Below are 25,595 nucleotides of genomic sequence, written 5' to 3' on the forward strand. Positions count from 1 at the left end.
TTATTCTGAACCTTCTCTCTCAAGAAATGATACTTGAGCTCAATGTTCTTAGTTCTAGCATGCAATACCGGATTCTTGGAAATATTGATTACACTAGTATTGTCACAAAATATACTCACCGATTCAGATATAGGTACTTTGTGTAGCGTCCTAAAATTTTGACACTTGCAATTTTGACTGCATTTCGGTCTTCACGATGGCGACGCAACACGCAACCTGAATGGAGACCCCGAAACCTGATTATGACACTGAAAACTGCATTTTCTTGCACCCTGGCCTGAACCTCCTTTGCACCCTGCTGTCCTGGGAGGTGGGACCAGAGCACCCAGCGCCCTGGTCCTTCAGGACCAGGGCGCTGGGCGCCCTAGTCCCCCAGGACCATGGCGCCCAGCACCCTGGTCCCTGGGTCCTATTTTGGGCCCGGTCTCTTTTGGACTTCGGGTCTTTATGTTTGCAAATTGGAAAATTATCTTTCCTAGTCGGCCTAAGGTCGGGAAAATCAGTCTATCAGCCCTAATTGACAAGTATATAAATTACATTTTCCTCTTTCATTCGAGATATGATGGAAAAAAGCGTGGAAACTATACTCAAGCATTCAAGCATTCAAGCATTCTTTCAAGCAATTGATCATTCTAAGTCTCCATTCAAGGCTAAGTGTTGCATTCAAGACAAGGATTCAACCATTGAAGAGGAGATCACATACTACATGCTACATACAACATACAACAATACAACAAACAACAACATCTATACCTTCGCACATAAGGATACAAACATCCTTACAACAAGGTATTAGTACTTGTTTTACATTACATACATTTACATTTACAACAATTTCTCATTTCTTGGTTAATTCCAAAACCGGGGTTTGACCTAAGGGCAAACCCCTAATCCCTAACCCCCCAATCGTCTTCACTTTTCTGTGTGTAGGTTGCAGGTACGCGGCTGAAATTGAAGATCTGGAATCCTTGTGCAGAGACGAACAGATCCCCCTTCGTTTCGCGGATTTTTCGGAGGACCGTGTGCACGCCGAGCGCCATCGTCCCGACAAATTTTGCTCAAATTTGCAGGACAATGCCGTATCGACATTCTACTGCTAATTCCAGGTCCGCAGCTTCATCCTATATCCCTATCTCAGTTTATAAGCGAATCTTTGTCACTTTCTATGCATGCCTAGCTTAATTCTTCTATCAACATTCTTTACAAAAGAGGGTAGCCTTGCTTTCTTAACCCTTGAAACACATTTAGCATCCAATCTTGCCTTGTGTGGGATTGGATCTTGTGGGTTTCAACCCCTCTTTTGAATGTAAAGTCTCTCCCCTAAGTGAAAACCATCAACCCTAGAGACTCTCCCTTCTCTCTCCTCGGAGTTGGAAGAGGGGAGAGCAACTAGGGTTCGATCGCGATTTTCCGCTTTACATTTTTGTGAACCCGACGTGAACATCCTTTCTGATTATTCATAATTAGATCTGAAAATTGGATTCCTTGATTACATTTCCATGTTTGATCTTTTGCAAAATTTTAGAGGTTAATTGCATAAAAACCCTAAATTTTCTTTTTAAGTAATTAAACTTGTGAAATGTTTAATTGTTAATGCTTGTTTCAAATCTGCCCTTCTATTACAAATTATCAATTCATATTTGTGCTTTGATTTTGAAAATTAAGTGGTTAAGTGTCAAAACCCTAATTTTTGAAACCCTCTTGATTCAACCTTTGTCCGACAATTTCACTGATCAAAACATCTCCAAATCAGCTGTAACTTTGGATTCCGCAATAAAATCACAATATCTTTCATCCCTGAAAATTTGGAAAAAAGTTGCGAGGACCGTGTGCACTCCGAGCGCCATCATCCCTAACATTTTTTCCAAAATTTCGGGAGCGAGATCTTACTGTATTTTCCTGCTAAAATCCAGAATTTTGGCTGATTTTATCAATTTTAACACCTTCAAAATTACAGTCAAAGTTGGTCTAGCGATTGCTTGGATTGAGGCTTCTAATCATTCAAAAATTGTTCAAATTGAAATTTGTGTCAGAATTGTGTTTCTTACAGTCCTAAATCTGAAAAGTGTGTTTGCATTCATTCAAAATTTCAGTGCTTTATTCAAATTTTTGCAATTTGTGACTTTTGAAATTAAGTGCTTAATTACAACAACTTTGATTTCCGCTTTCAGAATCGAATTTTGCGTGAAATTAAGTCAATTTTTAAAATCCAAAACTTGCATTGCTTTTGGTATTCCCTCTAAAATCATAAAATTCAAAATTTCAGTTTCCCTCTCTTTTTTCAAAATTCAAATTTTGCATTTTTCGACAATCTTGGTAGGGTTCAATTTTGGGATTGCAAATTTAATTTGGCCTATCTACAGATCGTAAAATCACTCAATTTTTTTAGGTTAGCTATAAAATCATCATAACTTTCATCCCTGCAAATTTCGAAAAAAGTTGCGAGGACCGTGTGCACCCCGAGCGCCACGGTCCCGGACATTTTTTCCGAAATTTCGGGAGATTGTCCTGATTGTATTTAACAGCTTAAATCTGGAAGATTGGCTGGTTTTACTAAAATTTGCTACCTTTAAAATTCAAAATCTTCTCTCTCTCTTTAGTGCATGATTTTTACAACAATAAGCCCTACTTACACTATTCCCGTTAGACGAAGCCTTAGAATTAAGTCCTTCCAAGGTTTAGTTACTGAGGAGATGGAACCTAATTTGAATGGCCTTTTTAACGAGGACATGGGTAATTCCTCTAATCCTCTTAATGATGAAGAAGCTCTCCATGAGGTTTCTGTAGAACAACTTTCAAAATTGGATAACCAATTTGACGATTTTCGACAATGGATGTCTCAAGAATACCCTGATAGTCAAGCTCTTCCTTTAATTGAGGGTCTAAAACGTATGCTTCAAAGTGATAAGAATGGAATTGATATTTTGCGTGGTATTGCACACATTGTGGATTCAAATGTGATGCCTATGAAAAGTTGTGCCGAAACCTTAGGTTATACACAACCTCCTACTCAAGACAATCATTCTATTCCTTTGACGACTTCTATTGCTAGCATACCTACTTTTACATCAAACATAATGACTACTTCAACACAAGACATTCCTCCTATGATCACCAGTCATGGGGGCTATCCCTCTTCTTCAATTAACCCTCTTCCTTCAATCAATCCAACTTCTTCATTCATTCCTTCAATGAGTGTTCCTATTACATCTCCGCAAATGAACATGACACAAGGGGGCAATTCGTTTTCCATTCCTCCTTGTAGTGTTCCTCCTGTCCAATCATCTCCTATGACTAACTATCATAGTGTCCCACCACCTTACTCTCTACCTTCTTTCAATAACATAACACCTCCATCACAATCTAACACGTCTAATATGAACTCTTCGACTGAAGCGACCATTAACAATCTTGCACAAACTATCTCTTCTTTATAGCAACAAATTGCCTCTATGAATCAATCTAAGTTTAGTGTGCCCACATTTGATGTTGCGAGCCCACTTTCTCTTGATATTGTTCGAGCTATTCCCCCTAAACATGTTGAAATTCCACATTTGGAGCTTTATAATGGTAAGGGTGATCCTCTAACACATGTTAAGACCTTTCAAACAATATGTACCGATTTTTCTTATGACCAAAGGTTGCTTGCAAAATTGTTTACTAGAAAATTAAGAGACAAAGCCCTACAATGGTATTGCTCGTTGCCTTCTTATTCTATTACTTCTTTTGAACAACTTGCAAATGCTTTCATTCAACAATTTCAAAACAATATAAGTCCTAAAGTTACTTTGATTGATTTAATGCATTGTAAACAAGGTGTTAAAGAAAAAGTGACTGATTTCATTGGTAGATATAAGCATTTGTATGCTCAAATTTCTTTTCCAGTGCCTGACAATGATATTCAGAGAATCTTTATTTCTAATTTACAAAAAGATATTCGAGACAAACTCCTGTTTTCTGAGTTTACTTCTTTCCAACAGTTCTGCGCAACTCTTCACAATTATCAACTAACTGTGAGTCAAATGGAACAATCACATCCTATGGCTCTGAGTGATAAGGGTGATAGTAGTCAACAACCATTTGGGAAGTTTAAACTGAACAGAGAGTCCATTAAATTCAATGAAAACATCATCAACAACAATGTGAATGCAGCATCAGGTGTGTCTCCTATTTCTAAGTTTTTCAAGAGAGAAAGAAAGTTTACTCCTTTGAATGAATCATTGCATAGTATTATGAATAAGTTATTGGAACAAAATGTGCTTACTCTTCCTCCTATAAGGCAAATTGATCCTGCAAAGATTAATTCACCCTATTTTGATAACAAATCTTTTTGTCAATTTTATCGTCAACCTGGGCATGATACTGAAAAATGTTTTGCTTTAAAGGGGAAAATTCAAGATTTGATTGATAATAATACTATCTCTGTTTCTGGTGTGAATGATAAAGGTAACAAATCTGTAGCTCTTCCTGACCAAAATCTTCAGATTTTTACTGATCCATTACCTTCTCATACCTCTAATGTGATTGATACTACTGATTCCTCTGTCTCACCTGATGATCTTGTGTCTATGACTCCTAATGTGATTAACTTTGTAGAGCAGCAAGAAAAACCTAAAGAACCTTCCATCACCTTTGATTCTAGTGAAACTATCAGGGCACCTGATGGTCCTTTATATATAGTTGCAAAAGTCAAGAACACACCTTGCCGTGGAGTGCTTATTGATCCTTCTTGTATGGTTAATGTCATTACTGAAGAATTTCTTTTTACTTTGCAATTGAATCAAGTGATCTATGACAAAACAGATGTGATTGTGAAATTATTTGATGCATTTTCTTCTCTTGCAATTCGTTCTATTACATTACCTATTGAGGTCCGTAACAAATCCCTTGATGTGGACTTTGCTATTATTCCATCTTCCGAACAATTTTGTGTGAAGCTTGGCTATCCTTGGTTATCTTCCATGAAAGCTATTGCTTCTCCTATCCACAAGTGTTTGAAATTTCCCCATAATGGTGAAGTTGTTACTATCAATCATAGTCTCTTTAAACTAGCTGAAAGAACTTCTAGCGTTCCTATTGATTACTTTTGGCCTAAACAATTCCAATCTCTTCCTCCGCGAAGTGATCATCTTTTCAAATCTTATCAAAAGTGGAAAACAGATATGATCCTATCTCTAAGTGAACCTAGAACACCCAAACTTGACATTCCTATCATTCTTGAGAAGGAAGTTCTTCCTTTGAAAGATAAAACTAATGTCTTTCCTCAAGGAGATTCCCAACCCATTCCTATGGATGTGACTATGCCTATATCTAATAAACTTCCTAAAAGTAGACCTATCCCTCCTCGTCATGATGAACTTGGTCTCCTTCCTAAACCAAAAATTCCTCCTTTATATGGAGCAGTTCCTCCTCTTTCCTTCTATAGAGAGAAGAGACCTTCTTCTTCTCCTATTATTCAACCTAAGAGACCACAACCTAAACACCCAAGTGCTAAGGATGAGAACATTCCTCCTCCTCAATCTTCTCAACTTCCTACTAAGACTAGACGAAATCGTTCTGCACGTGAACGCCGACGAAAGCATCGTCTTAGAGCTCAGGCAGCTGCTTCTCAAACTTTGCAATCCCCAAAAACACCTTCAACAAGCATTATTCCATTCTCTCCTCAGCTGACGATTGAGCCGAAATCTCCTAAACATAAGATGCATGATGGTCTTGATCCTGTGCGAGTTAAAAATCCTATTTTTATAAATCTTGATGATGATGTAGATGAAAATGTTATTCATGATGCAAATGTTACTCCTGTTCATTCTGATAGTGAATATGAACTTGTTGATGTTGATAACCATTTATCTAATGAATTTTCTAAAGCACTTATCCTAGCTCCTAGACAAGAACAATGTGGCTTGGAACATGAACATAGCCCTTGTTTGGATCTTGTGATAGTTCCATCTGCTGTGTTGGATGTTCCTCCTCTAGCGTGTTCCCTACCTTCCCGAAACATTGATCAGCAAGATCGGGGGGTAGATGACGTGCTAGACTAGTTTCATTAGCATAGCAAATTCTCTCCTCCTCTCTTTTGTTACTTCTTCTATATGTTATTCTCATTCTTCTATTTGTTGTCCTTAGTGTTGTCTACTTGAGGACGATGCAAAGCATTGAGATCTCTCGATCTCTCTCATGTTGACTCAAAAGACACATGTGTTCCCTTCTTCTAGGTGACCTTCCTTGATTGGGGAATGAAGAACAATTATGCATACATACATATGATATACATGAATTATCATACAGCATACTGACCCCGAGGAAAGCGAAGTCACCTTGTGCTTTGTGTTTTGTGTCTATTATCCTTGGGCTTATCTCACACTTGGGGGCTAAATCCTTGTGATAACGTGCTCCTTTCCTTTCTCATTCTTATATGTATCACTACCTTAAAGCAATCACCCCCGGTGAGGCATGTGCGATCGCTTTAATGTGGGGGGGCATACATCCTGTTCATATCTTTTCAAGATACTTGAAAATTTCTTGACAAATTTAGCTTTGCCTTGAAAATTTTTGATATCTTTCTTGCATGACTCATAGTGAGGGAACCTTACTACTGATAGTCATGGTTCTCCCTCGTGATCTTCCCTTTTACTTTGTCAATCGAAGTCGTAAGATCCTTAGTCCACTGGGGGCTTGGTGTATCTTGCCTCCTTGACGTGGTGAAAGTCTTTCAATGTTGTTTCCTTGTACTTTATCGGAAGTATGAGCATACGCCTATACTCCCGCTAAAGTGGGGGCTAAATGTAGCGTCCTAAAATTGTGACACTTGCAATTTCAACTGCATTTTGGTCTTCACGATGGCGACGCAACACGCAACCTGAATGGAGACCCCGAAACCTGATTATGACACTGAAAACTGCATTTTCTTGCACCCTGGCCTGAACCTCCTTTGCACCCTGCTGTCCCGGGAGGTGGGACCAGAGCGCCTAGTGCCCTGGTCCCTGGGTCCTATTTTGGGCCCGGTCTCTTTTGGACTTCGGGTCTTTATGTTTGCAAATTGGAAAATTATCTTTCCTAGTCGGCCTAAGGTCGGGAAAATCAGTCTATCAGCCCTAATTGACAAGTATATAAATTACATTTTCCTCTTTCATTCGAGATATGATGGAAAAAAGCGTGGAAACTATACTCAAGCATTCAAGCATTCAAGCATTCTTTCAAGCAATTGATCATTCTAAGTCTCCATTCAAGGCTAAGTGTTGCATTCAAGACAAGGATTCAACCATTGAAGAGGAGATCACATACTACATGCTACATACAACATACAACAATACAACAAACAACAACATCTATACCTTCGCACATAAGGATACAAACATCCTTACAACAAGGTATTAGTACTTGTTTTACATTACATACATTTACATTTACAACAATTTCTCATTTCTTGGTTAATTCCAAAACCGGGGTTTGACCTAAGGGCAAACCCCTAATCCCTAACCCCCCAATCGTCTTCACTTTTCTGTGTGTAGGTTGCAGGTACGCGGCTGAAATTGAAGATCTGGAATCCTTGTGCAGAGACGAACAGATCCCCCTTCGTTTCGCGGATTTTTCGGAGGACCGTGTGCACGCCGGGCGCCATCGTCCCGACAAATTTTTCTCAAATTTGCAGGACAGCGCCGTATCGACATTCTACTGCTAATTCCAGGTCCGCAGCTTCATCCTATATCCCTATCTCAGTTTATAAGCGAATCTTTGTCACTTTCTATGCATGCCTAGCTTAATTCTTCTATCAACATTCTTTACAAAAGAGGGTAGCCTTGCTTTCTTAACCCTTGAAACACATTTAGCATCCAATCTTGCCTTGTGTGGGATTGGATCTTGTGGGTTTCAACCCCTCTTTTGAATGTAAAGTCTCTCCCCTAAGTGAAAACCATCAACCCTAGAGACTCTCCCTTCTCTCTCCTCGGAGTTGGAAGAGGGGAGAGCAACTAGGGTTCGATCGCGATTTTCTGCTTTACACTTTGAAACCTTCCAATACATGTTTCATCCAGATTGCTTGAGTGTAGTTCATAAATACTGCCACATATTCTACTTCAGCTATAGACTGAGAAGTACAAATCTGCTTCTTGCTTGTCCAGGAGACTAATCTTCCACCAAGAAAGAATGCTCCACTGGTTGTGCTCTTCCAGTCATCTACATTACCTACCCAATCGACATCGGTATATATACTGAGATTAAAGTCACCATTATATGGATACCACAATCCATAGTCAACTGTTCCTTTCAGATATCTAAGAATCCGCTTGACAGCTACCAAGTGGGATTCTCTTGGACTTTTCTGAAAACGAGCTACTATGCCCACTACATGAGCAATACCTGGTCTACTATGCACCACATAGTGCAGCTTACCGATCATTGACCAGTACTCCTTCTCATTCACCAGCGCTGAATCATCTTCCTTAGTCAGTTTACAGGCGGTCACCATCGGTGTACCAACCGGTTTTCTCTCCTCCATGTCAAATGTCTTCAATACCTCTTTGACATACTTGGACTGGGTAATAAAGATACCCTCTTTCATTTTTTGAATTTGTAAATTAATGAAAAACTTTATCTCTCCAATCAGAGACATCTCAAACTCTTTCTTCATTTCATCTGCAAAAGCATGACTCATTTTATCATCTCCTCCAAAGATTATGTCATCTACAAATACTTCACAGATTAGAATTTGATCACCTTCAGATTTTAGGTAGATGTTGCTATCCTCACTTGTTCTCTGAAATCCTATCTTCACAAGATGAGAGTGTAACCATTCATACCATGACCTAGGTGCTTGTTTTAATCCATACAGGGCTTTGTGTAATCTACACACCATGTTACTATCCTCTGATAGGGCAAACCCATCTGGTTGCTCAATATAGACTTCCTCTTCTAGGATTCCATTCAAGAACACAGACTTCACATCCATCTGATAAACCTTAAATCCCTTGAATGCTGCAAATGCAAGTAGCATTCAGACACCTTCCAGTCTAGCCACAGGAGTAAAGGTTTCTCCATAGTCTTCTCCCTCTTCCTAAGCATATCCTTTGCATACAAGTCTTTCTTTGTTCCTCACAACTGTGCCTTCTTCATTTAGCTTATTCCTGAAGACCCATTTGGTACCTATGACATTCTTGTGTTCTAGTTTGGGTACCAAGGACCATGTTGCAATCTTTTCTATTTGGTCTAGCTCCTCTTCCATTGCCTTAATCCAGTCTTCATCTGTAAGTGCTTCTCTGGAAGTCTTGGGCTCCAATTCAGAAATCATGCAAGAGTTTTCTTTCACCTTTCTTCTTGTGAGTATCCCTATATCTTTATCTCCTATGATTTGCTTCGGATCATGATATAGTTTCACATACCTAGAATGACTCTAGTTGGTTCTGTTAGTTTTTCCTCTTCTTCTTCACCTACTGCAGCTTCTACCGATACAGGAACACTGAGATCTTTACTTTTTTCTTTCTTAACCGGTTCCCAGAAGGTTATACCCGGTTCATCTTCCACTTCCTCGTTGCAGGTTTCCTCAGGTTCCTCAAGGGATTCATCAACCCTGACATTGATACTCTCAACAATTTTATGTGTTCTATTGCTATAGCACTTGAAAGCTTTTCTCTTAGTGGAAAATCGTAGAAATATTCCTTCATCACATTTAGCATCAAACTTAATCAGATGCTCACCTCTCTTGATGTAACATTTACTACCAAACACTTTAAAATAACTCACAGTGGGATTTTTCCCGGTCCAATACTCATAAGGGGTTTTAACTCTACCTTTCTTGATGAGTACTCGGTTCATAGTATAGACTAGAGTGCTCACCACTTCTCTCCAAAAAGTGTGAGCAACCTTTCCTTGGATCAACATTGTTCTAGCCGCTTCAACTAGAGTCATGTTATTCCTTTCTGCTATGCCATTTTGTTGTGGTGTCCTTGGGGCAGACAACTACCTCTTGATACCACTATCTTCACAGTACTTTTTGAATTCATTAGAAGTGAATTCACCTCCTTGATCAGTTCTTAGGCATTTTATCTTTTGACCACTTTCCTTCTCTACTAATGCTCTAAAGGCTTTGAACTTTCCAAACACCTTAGACTTGTCTTTCAAGAATGTGACCCACATCATTCTTGACCAGTCATCAGTAAGAATCATGAAATACCTATCTCCCTGAATACTTCTAGTTTTCATAGGACCACACAAATCAGTATGCACAAGATCAAGTAAGTTTTCTATTGAAAAAGACTTACCTTTGAAAGTTGAGGAAGACATCTTCCCAAGTTGACATTCTCTGCACAAAGAATTCTCCGGTTTGTTCAGCAAAGGCAATCCTCTTACTGCCTTGATCTTACTAGCCTTTACAATATTATCAAAGTTCATATGACAAAGTCTCCTGTGCCATATCCAACTGTCATCAAACTTCGCCATCAGACACCGACTTATCTTGGCATTCAACTGAAACAAGTTACCTCTGGTCTTCTTACCGGTGGCAATAAGTTCACCACTTTTTCCAATTATACTATAGACTCCACCTTTGAACTCAGAATGAGTCCTTTATCATTTAGCTGAGCAACACTCAACAGGTTATGATTAAGACCTTCTACCCAGTAGACATCATCCGCACAGCTCCTTCCATTCAATGAGATGGATCCTTTTCCTTTTACCAAGCATGGTGCATCATTGCCAAATTTGACAACACCTCCATCATATTCTTCTAGAGACAAAAACTTTTTCCAATCACCAGTCATGTGGTGAGAACAACCACTATCAATTATCCACTCATTAGAGTTGTCAATGTGAGAGACAAGTACTTTCTTGTCACACACTTCTTCCATTACAACTACAAACACTATGTCCTCATTCTCTTCATCCTCAGATTCTTCATTAGTAACACCTTCATCCACTGCAACAAGACAATTTCTTCTATTTCCTCCTTTATACTTTCTAAACCTCTCTGGTTTATCCTTATTCTCATTGTTAGGACAATTAAAAACTATATGTCCTATCTTATTGCAGGAAAAACATTTTAAAGGAAGCTTACCTCTGTATTTTCTAGTACCTTTTGGAAGTCTCTTGGCAAGAAGAGCTTCAAAATCCATCAGAATCTCTTCATCATCCATACCTCTACTTTGCATGGATTCATAACTGGTACTTGCTTCTTTTCCTTTTCTGGTTGGTACAACAGATGCTCTAAAAGGTGACTCAGTCTTCTGAACACTGCCATCATAGCTATTCAACTCATATGCAGTTAACTTTGCAATGATAGAGTCTAAGGATACCCTGATTTTGTCAATAGACCTTAGTTCCTGAATAGAAGCAACTTTGATTGCATAGACCAGTAACAATGATCTCAAGACTTTACTGACACTGGTGGCATCATCAATTGTTCCACTGGTTCTCTTGATATCCCCAACAACAGTCTTGATTCTTATGCCATATTGCTGAATGGTCTCACCTTCAACCATCCTCATGTCTTCAAATTTTCCTCTAATGTTCTCTTCCTTAGCTTTCTTTACATGCTCATCACCGCCATAAATAGTTTCCAATGTGTCCCATAAATATTTAGGAGTGTCCTTATCTTGTACATCAATGAACTCAATATTAGACAAACTGCTAATAAGGGCTTCCATGACTGGTCCATTTTCTTGAATCTCTCTTTTCTGATCATCGGTTAAAGTGCTTGTGGGAATTACATAGAGATTCTCAACATAGCTCCAGTGTTGAGCACCCAAACTCTTGATATAGATCTTCATTCTGTCCTTCCATATTTTGAAGTTATCTCTATTGAATTTAGGACCTTCCTTCTTCATCATTAAGGCATGATCTTATACCTCAAGTGGTTAAGCTTATATCATCGAGGACCTAGAGTCACTCTGATACCAATTGATGAATAATGATGAACAACAAATACCCTAAATGGTACTGAGAGGGGGGGGGGTGAATCAGTACACACAAAAACTTTACAACAACTTATCAAGCTAAAACAACACTAACCGGTTGTCTTCATCACTGAAATTAACCATGGCAATACCGGTTAAACATAGTAAGACTTCAGACAACATAAACCAGTAAAACTGAACCCATAAACATATGCATGTGGTGTGTCAATAATACCATAACCATTAGCTCTGCATGCATAATCACTTAAACAAAGAATACTTAATCATCACATGAAAAAATGCACAACTCATGACACACAAATTTTTCACGTGGAAACCCAAATGGGAAAAACCACGGTGGGGATGAATACCCACAAGCTTGTTTTTGAACTCTTTTGAAGCTTGCTCTATTAGGAGCCCAGTCCGGTTAAAGAATTTATAGTAAGGTTCTACTAGGAACTGATCCTATTAAAGATCGCCCAGTTAAGGGATGGTTATATACCCTGTTAAAGGTTGAAACCCTGTTAAAGGTTACCTTGATAGAGGATTTAAAGAACTCAATGAACTTGAGTCACCTGGTTAGAGGATTTATAGTAAGCCTGTTAAAGCTACCTGACAAAGGGATTTTCCTTCTGTTGAAATGATTAGAAGACAATAGGTAAAGCTTTGATTTGATAACAACACTATATACTAAGGCAGATCCTTTTCAGTTCCTCTACTTTGCAATCACACTCTGCAGTTTTCTCTCACTGGTTTGGCAAGTATCTCATCGCTTGGATACACACACAACATTTGCCAACAACTTACAATAACAAACATCATCGACCTTATAGACAACAATTAGGTCAGTAGCATAAACCCTAAACCCTAAGCATTTTAGGTTTACAATACAAGCGGTCCAATCCTGACCATCCAAACACTTTGCATGGAGAAATACAATTTCAAACAGATCACAAGACAGTCTGCATCGTCCATTCTTCACTGCACATAGAAATCAGTAACTTATCACGCTTTCTTCTCATACCGCTAAGAAGAATGCTCATTCTTGAAGTAGACATTTAATGCAGTCGATCTTCACATGCAAGATCCTCAAGGAAATCCTTCACATGCACAAAGCTGACATGGCATCACGATCTCATCTTCATCTCTTAGCTAACTCATCATAGAATGTCATTGGTTGCATCACACAAGCGAGATTGCCAAACCAGAAACCCTAGAGCTAAGACTACCAATCGGTAGCCACACTCAGTGAAACCCCGACACCGGTTCACTGCATCTCTTCATACCGGTTCGCCAACTTCTTCCAATCTGCATACCGGTTCACTTGCACTTATTGACATCAATGACAACATACATTATCATCATATGCCAACATTTCCCTTGTAAATCATTGTGTTGTTGTATGCATGCTGTTTATGCATATTTTTGTTAAGTATTTGTAATTGTTGTAAGGATTTCAATTTTTGCATCTCTCTCCTCTTAAGGTTAGTGTAGAAAATTGTTCTACTACCTTAACTTCCTTTCAAAGCTTGCCACCTCTTCTCATTAGCTCCACGAATCTTGGACTAGCTCAACATTTAATCTCAACTATTCTTTTATATTCCAAAATATCTATAAATTCTACCTCTTATTTACCATTTTTTAAATCCCATCTTTAATTAGCAATGAGATCATGCACATATCAATGCATCACAAGCACATCATATTGACAATCAATTAGAGGATTGCTTGAAAGAGTATTTGTGTTTTATATTCTATAAATCAACACATTTATATTTTTTCTCTATTTTTATTTCATTCATTACATATAGAACATGATAATTTACTCAAACATTTTTTTTTTACAAACTAGACATATATTCATTTCATGTACAAATGAAATAACCATTTAATTTAGATAAAGGATAACCAAGTAGATTTATCACTCCAACTTCATGATCTATTTTAGAACCAATTAATTACCCAAATACCCATTAGGACTTTGAAACAAACAAAACAAAAACTAGGCACGACAACCTCACCTTCCATTTACAACCACATAGAGGAGTGAAATCAAGAAATTCCTTCTCAAACACTAAACAAGAAATAGATAGTTGAAAAAATAATTCATGACAAGTAGAAACAAGGCACCATGGCTAGTAGAAGTCCACGCCAACCTCAAAAGTTAGGGCGCACCATTATCATCCTCCCTAAACCTTAAACACCCAAATAAACACCCATGTAAGAAATACAAAATAGAGAATAGATGGGGGAAAGATCAAAATTATAATGGACCAGTTCCTTAGTGAGGTATAATGACCTCACCTTACATACACAACCACACAAAGGAGTGAAATGAAGAAACACCTTCTAAATCTTTAAACAACAAAAAAATAGTGGCCAAAACAAAAATGCCAAATAAGAACCAAGTTTTAAAATAAATATGTGAACAATTGCCTTAGTAAGGTATGCCAATCTCAACCTCCATTTAGAGTAGATGAAGAAGTGAAATGAAGAAATGCCTTCTTGAACAATAAACAATAGCTTAAACAATACAATGACAGAAAAGAAAGGAGCTAAAAATAAAATAAAAATTAACTGGAGTATTTCCAAGTAATGAAGCATGATGACCTCACCTCCTATTTTTAGCTAGATGGAGGAATAAAATGAAAAAGTCTTTCCAAACTCTAAGCAAGTAAAAACATATAGTGTCACAATGAACGCATAACAAAGAATAAATAAGCTTAAAACCACAAAAATCAAGTAGGCTTTTATATAATGACCTTACCTTTCATTTATTGCAAGATGGAGTAAAATGAAGAAATGACTTCTTGATAGTAAACAAGAAATATAGACTAGTTGAAATAATACCTAACAAATAATATGTAACTAAAAAAAAATAGTTGACTCATTACCTTAGGTATGAAGACCTCACCTTCCTCTCCAAGCTAAACAAACAAGGGGATTGAAAATGACTACCAAATAGATCTTCACATCCTCTCATCATTCTCTTCTTGTAGACATCCACATTCTCTCCACTAAATCCCTTTGAAGCCATGGGCAAATGAGAGCTGAAGTGACTAGCTATAGGTGCAAAATAGAAGTTTTATGAAAGAAGTGGCTGATATTGGAGTGTTGTTTCATGTTTAATGTTATGCACTGCAACATTGAAGACAACACTACTTAGTATATGCATGCTATCACATACATATATGCATGAAAACAAACTTACTAAATGTGGAGACATGAGGGTGAAATGTGGAGGCATGATGGGTAAATGTGTTGGTGTTTTATTGAAATGTGTACATTTGCATGGTGGAAACATGTCCTTAGTTGTTGATGATCGACAAATTGAAACCCACATGAACCACCTTTAGTCAACCATAAATTTGTGGGAAAAAAATAGAATTGTCTACTTGTCCTCCTCCTCCATATATAGAATGACACCCCTCAAAACCAAAAAAATTAAATTATCCACTCCACTCAAAGTGGGGCTGATAAATGATGCCTCCATATATAAAATGACATCACTCAAAATAAAAAATAAAACTATGCACTCCACTAAATATGGTGGTGATACATCTTTTTTTAATGATGTGATTGATGAAAAATTAGATTATTGATAAATGTTTCTTCCACATATACAATGACATCCCTTGAAATAAAAAATTTAAACTATCCACTTCACTAAATGTGGGGCTGATAAATGTTTTTTAATGATGTAATTGATGAAAAATTGGATCATTGAAAGAGAATAGAATAATTTAATAAGAGAAGTGGAATACTCTCTCTACTGTAGCTTTGAGAACTTTCTCTAGGGATTGCACAATGTCAAACAATTCAACAAACCCTTCACTGAATTATCTGCCAAACACTAAGGATGGGGTCCCATGGAGGGATTAGAGGGGTGCTGCAGAGATTTTTTAAAGAATTTTTTAAAACTGATGATTCCATAAAATTTGTGTAATACATTTTTACTTAAAATTTAAGCTCCTAAATTAAAAATAATAATGAAACTAATGATAAAATTTAAGCTCCTAAATTAAAAAAAAATAATGAAACTAATGATCGCAGAGCTGTAAAGACTAATTCCAGGCTCACCCCATTTACACCCGCTTGAAAATCAAAATGATCTTATAACACCCACCAAAATGACAGTGCCATAGAAATAGAGCCCAAGGCCCTCCCTGGAACCCAGCCTAAATGTCTTCTGAACCGCGCGATTTCATAGCGCCACACGTGCATGTCCACCGTCCCCTACCATATTTCTGACAGAAATTTCTTCAACTTCAGGCCATTCTCACGATAGTTAATTCTATAGAGATTCAGAACAACACAAAAACAAGCTTTATAAAGCATGGAAGGATCTTGGGATATTGTTAGTGGCCTTGCATTTGCTCTCCTTGGTTTCGTTTTGGCTTTCACTTTATACATTCTAGTGTCTGCAAGGAGTAATGGAAAGGTTACTACAGTGCCCTCGTACCCAATAGTTGGCTCATTTTTTGCCTTCTGGAAGAACAGAAGACGGCTGCCGGATTGGACTACGGAGCTTCTGAGCAAGGCTCCCTCCCACACAATCACGATTGAGCGTCCGGGAACGAGAAAGTATGTTGTCACGGCCAATCCGACCAACATAGAGCATTTGCTCAAAACCCGATTTGAAAATTATCCCAAAGGCGACTTCTTCTCAAGCATCTTGCACGATTTACTCGGCACAGGGATCTTTAACGTGGATGGCGAGCACTGGAAATTGCAGAGAAAGGTAGCCTCTTTCGAGTTCAACACGAGGTCGTTGCGAGATTTCATAACAGAGGTCGTGCAGGGGGAAATCATCCATCGCCTTCTGCCGCTGCTCAGAAAAGCCGCTGGAGAAGAGGGAACTCGGCTGGATATTCAGGATGTGTTAAAGAGATTTGCCTTTGATAATATCTGTAAAGTGGCCTTCGGCACGGACGCCGCTTGCCTAGATATTTCGCTTCCTGTTTCCCCCTTTGCAGACGCCTTTGATCTCGCCACGCATTTGAGTTGCGGGCGCTTCGCGGCTCCCCTGCAACTCCTGTGGAAGGTAAAGCGTGTTTTAAATGTGGGTACCGAGAAGCGCTTAAGCCAAGCAATCGCGACCATACGTGAGTTTGCACAGGAGGTTATCCAGACAAGGAAGGCAGAAATTTCCCTCTCCCGCGGGCCAACACATCAGGATCTCTTGTCCAGATTTCTGTCACTTGACCGGAGCGCCGCCGGTGTCGGAGACCAGGATTCATATGATGATTTTTTGAGAGATATTGTGATAAGCTTTATCTTGGCGGGCAGAGACACGTCCTCTGCTGCGCTCACATGGTTTTTCTGGCTTTTGTCTTCTCATCCTGAGGTCGACAAGCGTATAAATCTGGAGATAGCGAGTGTTGTAGATGCAAGAGGAACAGGGAAACCGGAGGCGGAAACGGTTTTCTCTTTTGAGGAATTGAAAAATATGAAGTATCTGCACGCCTCTATCTGTGAAACCATGCGATTGTATCCGCCTGTTCCGTCTGACGCAAAAGAGGCCTTGGAAGATGATGTTCTGCCTGACGGGACAGCGGTGGGCAAGGGGGTGCGAGTGGCTTACCACCCTTACGCTATGGGAAGGATGGAGAGCATTTGGGGCACCGACTGTTTGGAATTCAAGCCGGAGAGATGGCTGAAGCAGGATGAAAATGGATCACTTTTAGTTGTGATGGAGAATGTTTTCAAATACCCAGTGTTCCAGGCCGGGCCGCGAATATGCTTGGGGAAGGAAATGGCGTTTATTCAGATGAAATCCATCGCTGCAAGTGTGCTGAGAGAGTTTGAATTCAAGGTTGATCCTGATTTCAAACCCAAGTTCGTTGCCACACTCACTGCAAAAATGGAGATAGGCCTTCCTGTACGTGTTGAGAAACGGGAACATCTGAAAGGGGTTTGAAATCCTAGCTCTGGCTTTCATTTGCCAAGTGTTTTTGGCAAGATCATTGTATTGTATATACGCAGTATTCTGATAGGATTTGTTAAAGTCTATGAATTAGTACGGTTGATATTCCCTTCAACGTTAGTTCATTGTTGTTTGAACATCAGTCAGTGGCTGCATAGCACTCAAATTAGTCTATGAATCGGTAAAGTTGATATTCACATTAACATTAGTTCATGGTTGCTTAATCATCAGTTAATGGCCGTATAGCGGTCAATTTAAGACTACCGCAATGAACGAAAGCATAAATACTTGAACAAGAAGAAGAGCAAGCATCCAAGTCAGTATAGAGAGTCCATTCGACTACAAAATACTTACGCAGAAAAATGTCATAGAATTATAAGAAAACTAAGGCACTACAGGAATGCAACACTCATAACACTAGCAATGGAAAGCATCAGTGCTCCACGGGGACATGTCCCCTGCCTTGGTACCCTCGTCCCCAGCACCGAAATGTTTCGGGGCCTCGGGCACTTGGGGTTCTGTTGCCTAAGATGGCCCCTTATACTATCAATGACTCAAATTTGAGCTCCTATTTTGATTCTGCTGATAACCATATATTTTCTATATTTTTGTCATTTTATAGTTGGATTTGGAGCCTTCGTCATTTTGTTATAATTCTTATATAATATGTATGCATATTGATGCATATTGATAGTTGGATTTGGAGTTTTCCTCATTTTATTATAATTCTTATATAATATGTATTCATATTGACAATGAAAGCATTTGATTTTGTTAATTTGTTTGTCAATTCTGATATGAAATCTCAATTCAAGACCTAGAATATTTATGATGAAGGCTTTCTCAATGTTATGATATGCATACTTAATTTTTTTGATATTTTAAAAAATTTCCCCATTTTTTAATAGCTGTCCCCCGTTCCCTACTGTCCCCTAAAAAATGGCCCAAAAATACCCCGTACCGTAAACACGTCCACCATCTGCTGCTTCATGCTATGTTCTAGTGGGTTCTGATCTCATGCCTGAAATTTTTCTACGCGCTGAGCTACACAGTCAGGTTGTACCTGTGCTAATTTAGGAATGAATCCAAATAGTTCAGCTCAACACGTCATACATATATCCAGTAATTATACTGTTAAAATAAAATTGCAGTGCTAATTTAGGAATGAATCCAAATAGTTCAGCTCAACAAGTCATACATATAATCCAGGAATTGTACTGTTAAAATTAAAATTGCAACGACCCTGAAATATCAGGGATTGGTTCGCTATCACAAGCTGCTTTGTCCCAAGCAGAAAAGGAGAGATCATAAAGTCACCATAATTAATGTATAGGATATGAACATCATAAGTATAGATCTGCATGTACTACTAATCTAATTCTATGTTTCAAGAAAGCAGGTGTTGTGTAAAGGTTTGAGATCATTTTATCATACTTTAAATGACTCATTTCTAGCCAGACAAGCTGGCTTAAGTAAGGGCCCCAGCATCAAAACAAATCCCCATTAATAATTTGCTGGAGAACAAAGAGTTCATTTTGCAGTACTTTTAGGATATGAGCTTTGGGGATTATCTAGCTCCATTAATTTGCAAGTGTTGGTTAATGTGTTTCACCTTTAGAGTAAAAAGAGCTTTTGATCCTGTATTGTACACTTAGATTTAACCAAATTCGATACATGATGATCTCTTACTAGTGATCATTGGGAAGGAGTCTTTTATATAACTCTGGCAATGCATGAATAACTGAGACATTGTGTGATGAATGTTTCGATTGATGCCATTGTTCCAGGACTGTGGGACCATGGTGATTTATAGATCAATCACACTTGATACATCGCCTTTCTTATAACTGTTAGTTACGTTTGTTCATGCAACTGGGAGAAGGCAAGACAAAAGTTGCAAAGATGCATACATGTGGTCATAGAAATTATGAACAAATAGAGTGTGAAGATAACAAATGTAAATACAGCTATTATGAGGAAAAGAATGCTAAAGACATGTACAATTCATACACATGTATAACAATTCTGAACAAACAGAACACTGAAGATGTGCACAATGTATATAAAGCTTGGAAAAGAATGTTGAGAAGATGCACAATATATATGCAATAATTATGAGGAAAATGAGTTATGAAGTGCACAATGTATGTACAAAGATTATGGGAAAAATTTTAAATGATGATATTTTTTTTTATCAGTAAAGGCATAGTCGAGATTTATATTAATTTTGCATTAATTACAATATTGACAAGGCTGAGTGGTGTTGCCTCAAAAACCATTCTCAGCATATTCCAAAAAAGGGTTTCCGAGCAGACAGAAACCATAAGCACCAGAGTAACCAGAGTATCTAATTTCAAAACCTAGCAAGATTATGCAGTCTAGTCAAATAAAACTATAAAGAGTTTAGATGGCAGATTCTCAACTGCCAATACAGAGATTTTAAACATAAATATGTAGCCAAAATTAACTATAACCAAAGTCTTAGATTAAGCAGTCAAAAAAGTAATTATTTTTAACGGGGCCAAATTGGAGAACCTAGCTTGCAGTTTCACTTGGGGGTTCGAATTGAGGCGATCCAGTTCTCGCGCTCCCACGGCCTCTACCCGTTGGGCGGCCGCGTCCACGACCAAACCCCTGATGGCCTCTTCTAGCACCACCCCGACCTTCTTGTTCGGCTTGGAGCTCCTCATCATCAACTTTCAGGGGCAGGATTCCAATTGAGTCTTGCAAATTGGATGAGGTCCTCCTCTCTACCCGGATCCTCCGGATTTTCCCCTAAGAACCGCCACTTGAGATACCTCAGGCCAACTCCAGCAAAAACTCTGTGTCTATCCAGGTCCTTCCCATTCAAGTCCAACAGAATTGGGTAATATTTGATGAGTTCTCCATGAGCATTGAATAAAATCCTCTCACTTGGCCGAGGGGCTCCTGAGTCATGTAGTGCCTTCGTTCAGAATTTCTTGGAATTCCTGAAGGATTTCCTCTGGAAAAAGCTTTTTGGTGAGGCTCCATATGGCGTGCTTCGCTAATTTTTGGTCCAACAGAGAGGCAACAAATCTGGAAGAGATGCTAGTGTTGTCTCGTGGATACTCCCTGTTCAGGTGGCCACTTCCCAGAATCATTTTTACCGCCAGAATGATAGGAGGCTTCGAGTGAAGGAGGAGGCGCTTAAGCCTCAAATCTGTAATTCTTGTAAATGAAACTTGGTGCGTCGAAGCCGAGAAGGAGATGGGAGTGTTTGCACCAAAGCAGGAAGATGGCCTTGGGTATACACTCATAATGAAACCATGCAGAGTCTCGGTCGACATGGATGGCGAAAAAGGATTCCGACAAGGAGGAATGAAACAAAGAGAGCTTTGGGAAGAATCTGGCAGGGAAATGATGAAGGCGACTTGCAGGATACGCATAAGGCAAGAACATCAAGCATGCTCTTTAACGCCTAATAATGAGGAGTGGGTATGCATTAAATGCTCCAGCTAAGTGGCGGAGAATATTTGTCTTGGGCGTGCCAAATCTCCATGGCCCAGTTGAGAAGGCTTACCTGCGGACAACTCATACCTCGAGTACAAAATGACGGCTCTTGCCAGCTGGAACTACGGGAAACAAGGTAAAGGAAAGGCAAATTTTGGAGTTGCGTTTAGATGACATGATTGGATCCGGGTCCACATCTTACTGAAATAAGGAGAGATTTAAATTCGAAAAGGGATAGCCGTTTCCACAAGACCGCCAAAGATATGCATTTAAACCGTTGCTTAAAATTAGGATGCAACTACAGCGGAATTCTGCCCTCTTTAAAAAACATCTCATTTTTATTTTATTAATTTTGCTGATTATTCTGATCTGCTTGACTACTCAACCAGACATCCTAATCCCACCAATGAATAAAAGTGCCCTGAGCTGCTAGTTTTGAAAGGGCATCTGCCACTGAATTTGCTTCCCTGTAGATATGCTTCGCTTCAAAATGCTCTATTCTAGCCAAATTTTCTAATATTTAATCTAAAATTGCTTGAAGTCTCCAATTTGGAGTTTGTTTCCTCTTAATTGCATTTATTGCTATTTCTGAATCTCCCTCCACTAAGACATATCTTAGACCATGCTTGATGCAGTCCATCAGACCAAGCTGCAATGCTTTGAATTCAGCTATATTATTAGTGTCAGGTGGGATCGACTTTGCCATTTTCCCTATGATTACTCTTAAGTGGTCTTTGATTACATATCCTATTCCAGAGGGGCCTGAATTACCTCTGGAGGCACCATCAAAGTTTAGTTTTAACCAGCCAGGCTTTGGAGGGGTCCAGGCAACATTCTTTCTGGAGTTGTTTTTTTGTCCGAAGGATGGAGGAATCCTGATCCTTTGCCAATTTTTCCTAATACTTTCATCCCATGAAGAGAAGACTTTGGACTGTCCCAGAGAGAAAGCTAATTTGCAATTTACTGTGTCCACTATTGCCGATTCAATTGAGTTAAGGACTGATTCCTGCCTCCTGGCTTTGCCTTCAAATAATCTGCGGTTCCTTTCTTTCCAAATTTCATATTGAGAAAAAACTGATGATGTCTACAGAAATTATACAGAAACTATTTATAAAATGTTAAAAATTTGTGTAACGTGTTATATTAAAAAATTAATGCTGAAGATGTGCATGATGAATGATGAAAACTATGAAAAAGAAATTAATTTAAAAAAATAATGATATGCATGATGTGATAACAATTAGTAAAAGTCTTGTGACACAGGGACCTTGAGCAAGGAATAGATGGTTCTGGAGATCTTGGAGGCCATGGGCTCCTGCTGTACCAAAAAGGGGAATGTACCTTGCTAGCTTGCCTTGATAAAAATAACAAGCTAATCACCTCTGGTGAATATTAAGATTTCCAACAGGAGGTAGGGTAACTTAGTAAAGGTGAGATAGTTACTGAAGTTTGATCCCATGTCTACCGAATTTATCTTTAGTACTAGTTACTTTCTATAACAACCGGTGGAAGTTCACAGTCAAGATTGTATATGCATAGGTAGGGTTGCTAATCCTTGAGAGGACAATACTAGCGTAGAATTGATTGGAAGATCTGCACAGCATATAAAATAAAGTGCCGGGAGGATATAATTGGACAAATTGGACAAACTTTAAAATGGCTAGAGCTATGCAAAGTGTTTTTCATTAATTGCAATAAAATCTGAAAGATCCCTGCTGCAAATGGCAGAGCACTAAGCAAATTACTTATTTACAAATCTGAACGCATATTCACCATGAAAGGTTTCTAATTTTATCTAACCTATACGATGTTGTGATTCAAAATTTTGCAAAAGCAGTTGCTAGTCTGTTTATTTTGCTGCAATTTATGAAGTGGAATGGTGCATCAACAGCAAAAAAATCTGCATCAACAGCAAAAAAATCTTTGCTTTCCCAGAGTACCATCCAGCGAAAACAGCATAGCATCATAGGCTACGACTCATAACAAAATAATTGTCCTAAACCAGGAAAAGCTAAGAAACTTAAACGATCTTACACAAACTTGCTTTGGGTTAGAATGGAACCTGTATTAAATAGAGCTAATTTTGAAGATGGCCTCTAGGTCAAAAATTAAGATTGTTTGCTAATGTTCAGCAACATTATTACATACATTTATAACTGTATCTATTCCAGCATTTTGATTAGTTCAAGCAACTGGACCACTGTTTATGATATAAGCATTTCAATGGCTAATCAAACTCTTGGTACAATTTTCCTCAGAACCTAACATAGAAGTGCTTGGAAAACACAAAATGTTGTCACTTAACACTTCACAAACAATTTTTTTTTAATTTGAATCTATTTTCAGTTAATGATATAAACTAATAAAGCGTAACTATACCTTAAAAGATCTAACTTTCCCTTTACTAATATAATTAGTTGGCTCACCAATAGCATATAAGTTTAAATTGCATATAATAATAGGATTGGTAAGCACACATCCACTCATTGGTAACCATACTTACTTTTCTTTTCGCTTTCAAAAATAATAACCCCATCTTGCTATATCTTGTTTCAAGGAGCTTAGTCTCCACTGAAGTGTTCATGCAATCTCTGCAAGAGATGCCATAGAACTGAGTTTGAAGTGGTGCTATTAAGTAATACCTGTGCAATACTATCAGAATATCATAGACATTTCCAGTGTCTGGCATGCATTCAACAATCATGTAAAAGACATTTGAGAAAACTAAGTGGACGAAAAACAAACTTAATGGCAAAATCCACCTGAATAAAGGAGGGATAACTAGCGTCATTAAATGGTAAATGACCTGTAAGACCACGTAAAAAGCAAAACTTTATGGGTTTATTAGAAACATTCATAACCTCCTAAGTGAAACAAGAAGATTCTGCATCATAACAAGCTCAAAATGCCCATTTGGGATTGCGATATATGCAGATTTAAACATATCAACTGGAATGTTGATATGGGGCAGTCTAGTCTTGAATTTCTATAAACATCTTTATTTGTTTCCCACTACATTTTTATGGTAAAAATAAAATACAAACATATAAAAACAACTAGTTAGTCAGATTCTTTGCAACCATAAAAGACACTTTTATACAGGGTCAGCCCCATCTACTTTGGATAAGTTGATTGTTCAAAATATCACATGCAGGCTGGCCTTACCTGCACCCAGTAAGATTCAGAACATGCATAAAGTGCCAGAGAACCTCGTCATACTAAACTGATATCCAGCTAGTATTAATTCCTTGTCATTGCCGTTATAGTTTGGAATTTAAAAATATACCAAAGCACCTTCTGATTCATTTTAAAATTTATAATTTGCTTTGATCTAAATTATCAGGTAATATGAAGAATAGGACACTTTTTCTCTGTATTTAGTCTGACTTCTTGGGCAATTTTCTCAAATACAAACATACTGAAAATGTTTAGAGCCCCTTATCAAAACAAGAGTTTACAGAAAACTCAAAACAAATCATTCAGTAAAAGGGTGTTTTAAATAGGTTTTGTTGGGGTTTTATGATAATTAGAAACTCTTTTTTCTTAATATGAAGATTAAGAACCCTTTTGCACAAACTGTAATTTGGTTTGCTTTCGATTATTGCACGAAACAAAACCTGTTGTGTTGATTTACTCGTTATCGAGCGTTGTGAAGCATTTTCCCACTTATCAAGCATTGTGAAGCATACTTAGGGTTTTATAGATATCTTCCACTTGCCATAACCACAAATGTCATAACCCATATACTATGTCTGCACTAATCTGTAAAATTTCAGAATAGTGTGAAAAGCATCGACTAATTTAATTATGTTTCATTTAAATATCAATGCCTCTGAAAAAGAGTACACAGCTGAAAAATTACTAATAAAAAAACTCAAAGAATGATGCAGGAGCATCCTGCGCGTGGCAAAATGGTAGCATCTAAACAAAATATGGACATCCACCGAATGATGTGTAGAGAAGGCTTTAGACGCTTGACAGGTGTAATGCCAAATCCCATAACCATTGCCAACATGCTGCATGTGCCAAATGGTAATTTAAAAACAGAGGGCAATGTCTACCCAGCTCCTAGAATGCACAGGCATGCAGGTATGCAGTTATATATATATATATATATAACATGTAATGTACGGATAACATGTAATGTATGCACAGGTTGTGGTAGACGTTACCATGCAGTTATATGTATGCATAACATATGTAATGTATATATAACATGTATTGTATGCATAAAATATCGGTGCATCATAAAAATTGGATAGATAGTAGGAACAAAGCAACAAAGCTGGACAGAGAGGTATCGACACATATAG

General features: G+C 38.2%; 1 protein-coding gene across 1 annotated transcript; it reads left to right on the forward strand.

Annotated features, from left to right (window-relative positions):
• The first annotated feature begins 15,961 nt into the window (after positions 1-15,961).
• LOC131051055 (cytochrome P450 94B3) lies at positions 15,962-18,412 on the forward strand. The gene has a single exon (XM_057985402.2). It carries the CDS (start codon positions 16,222-16,224, stop codon positions 17,803-17,805), a length of 1,584 nt encoding a protein of 527 aa, XP_057841385.2. The 5' UTR covers positions 15,962-16,221; the 3' UTR covers positions 17,806-18,412.
• Positions 18,413-25,595: the final 7,183 nt, after the last annotated feature.

The sequence above is a fragment of the Cryptomeria japonica genome, chromosome 6, assembly GCF_030272615.1.
Source record: "Cryptomeria japonica chromosome 6, Sugi_1.0, whole genome shotgun sequence".
Lineage (NCBI taxonomy): Eukaryota > Viridiplantae > Streptophyta > Pinopsida > Cupressales > Cupressaceae > Cryptomeria > Cryptomeria japonica.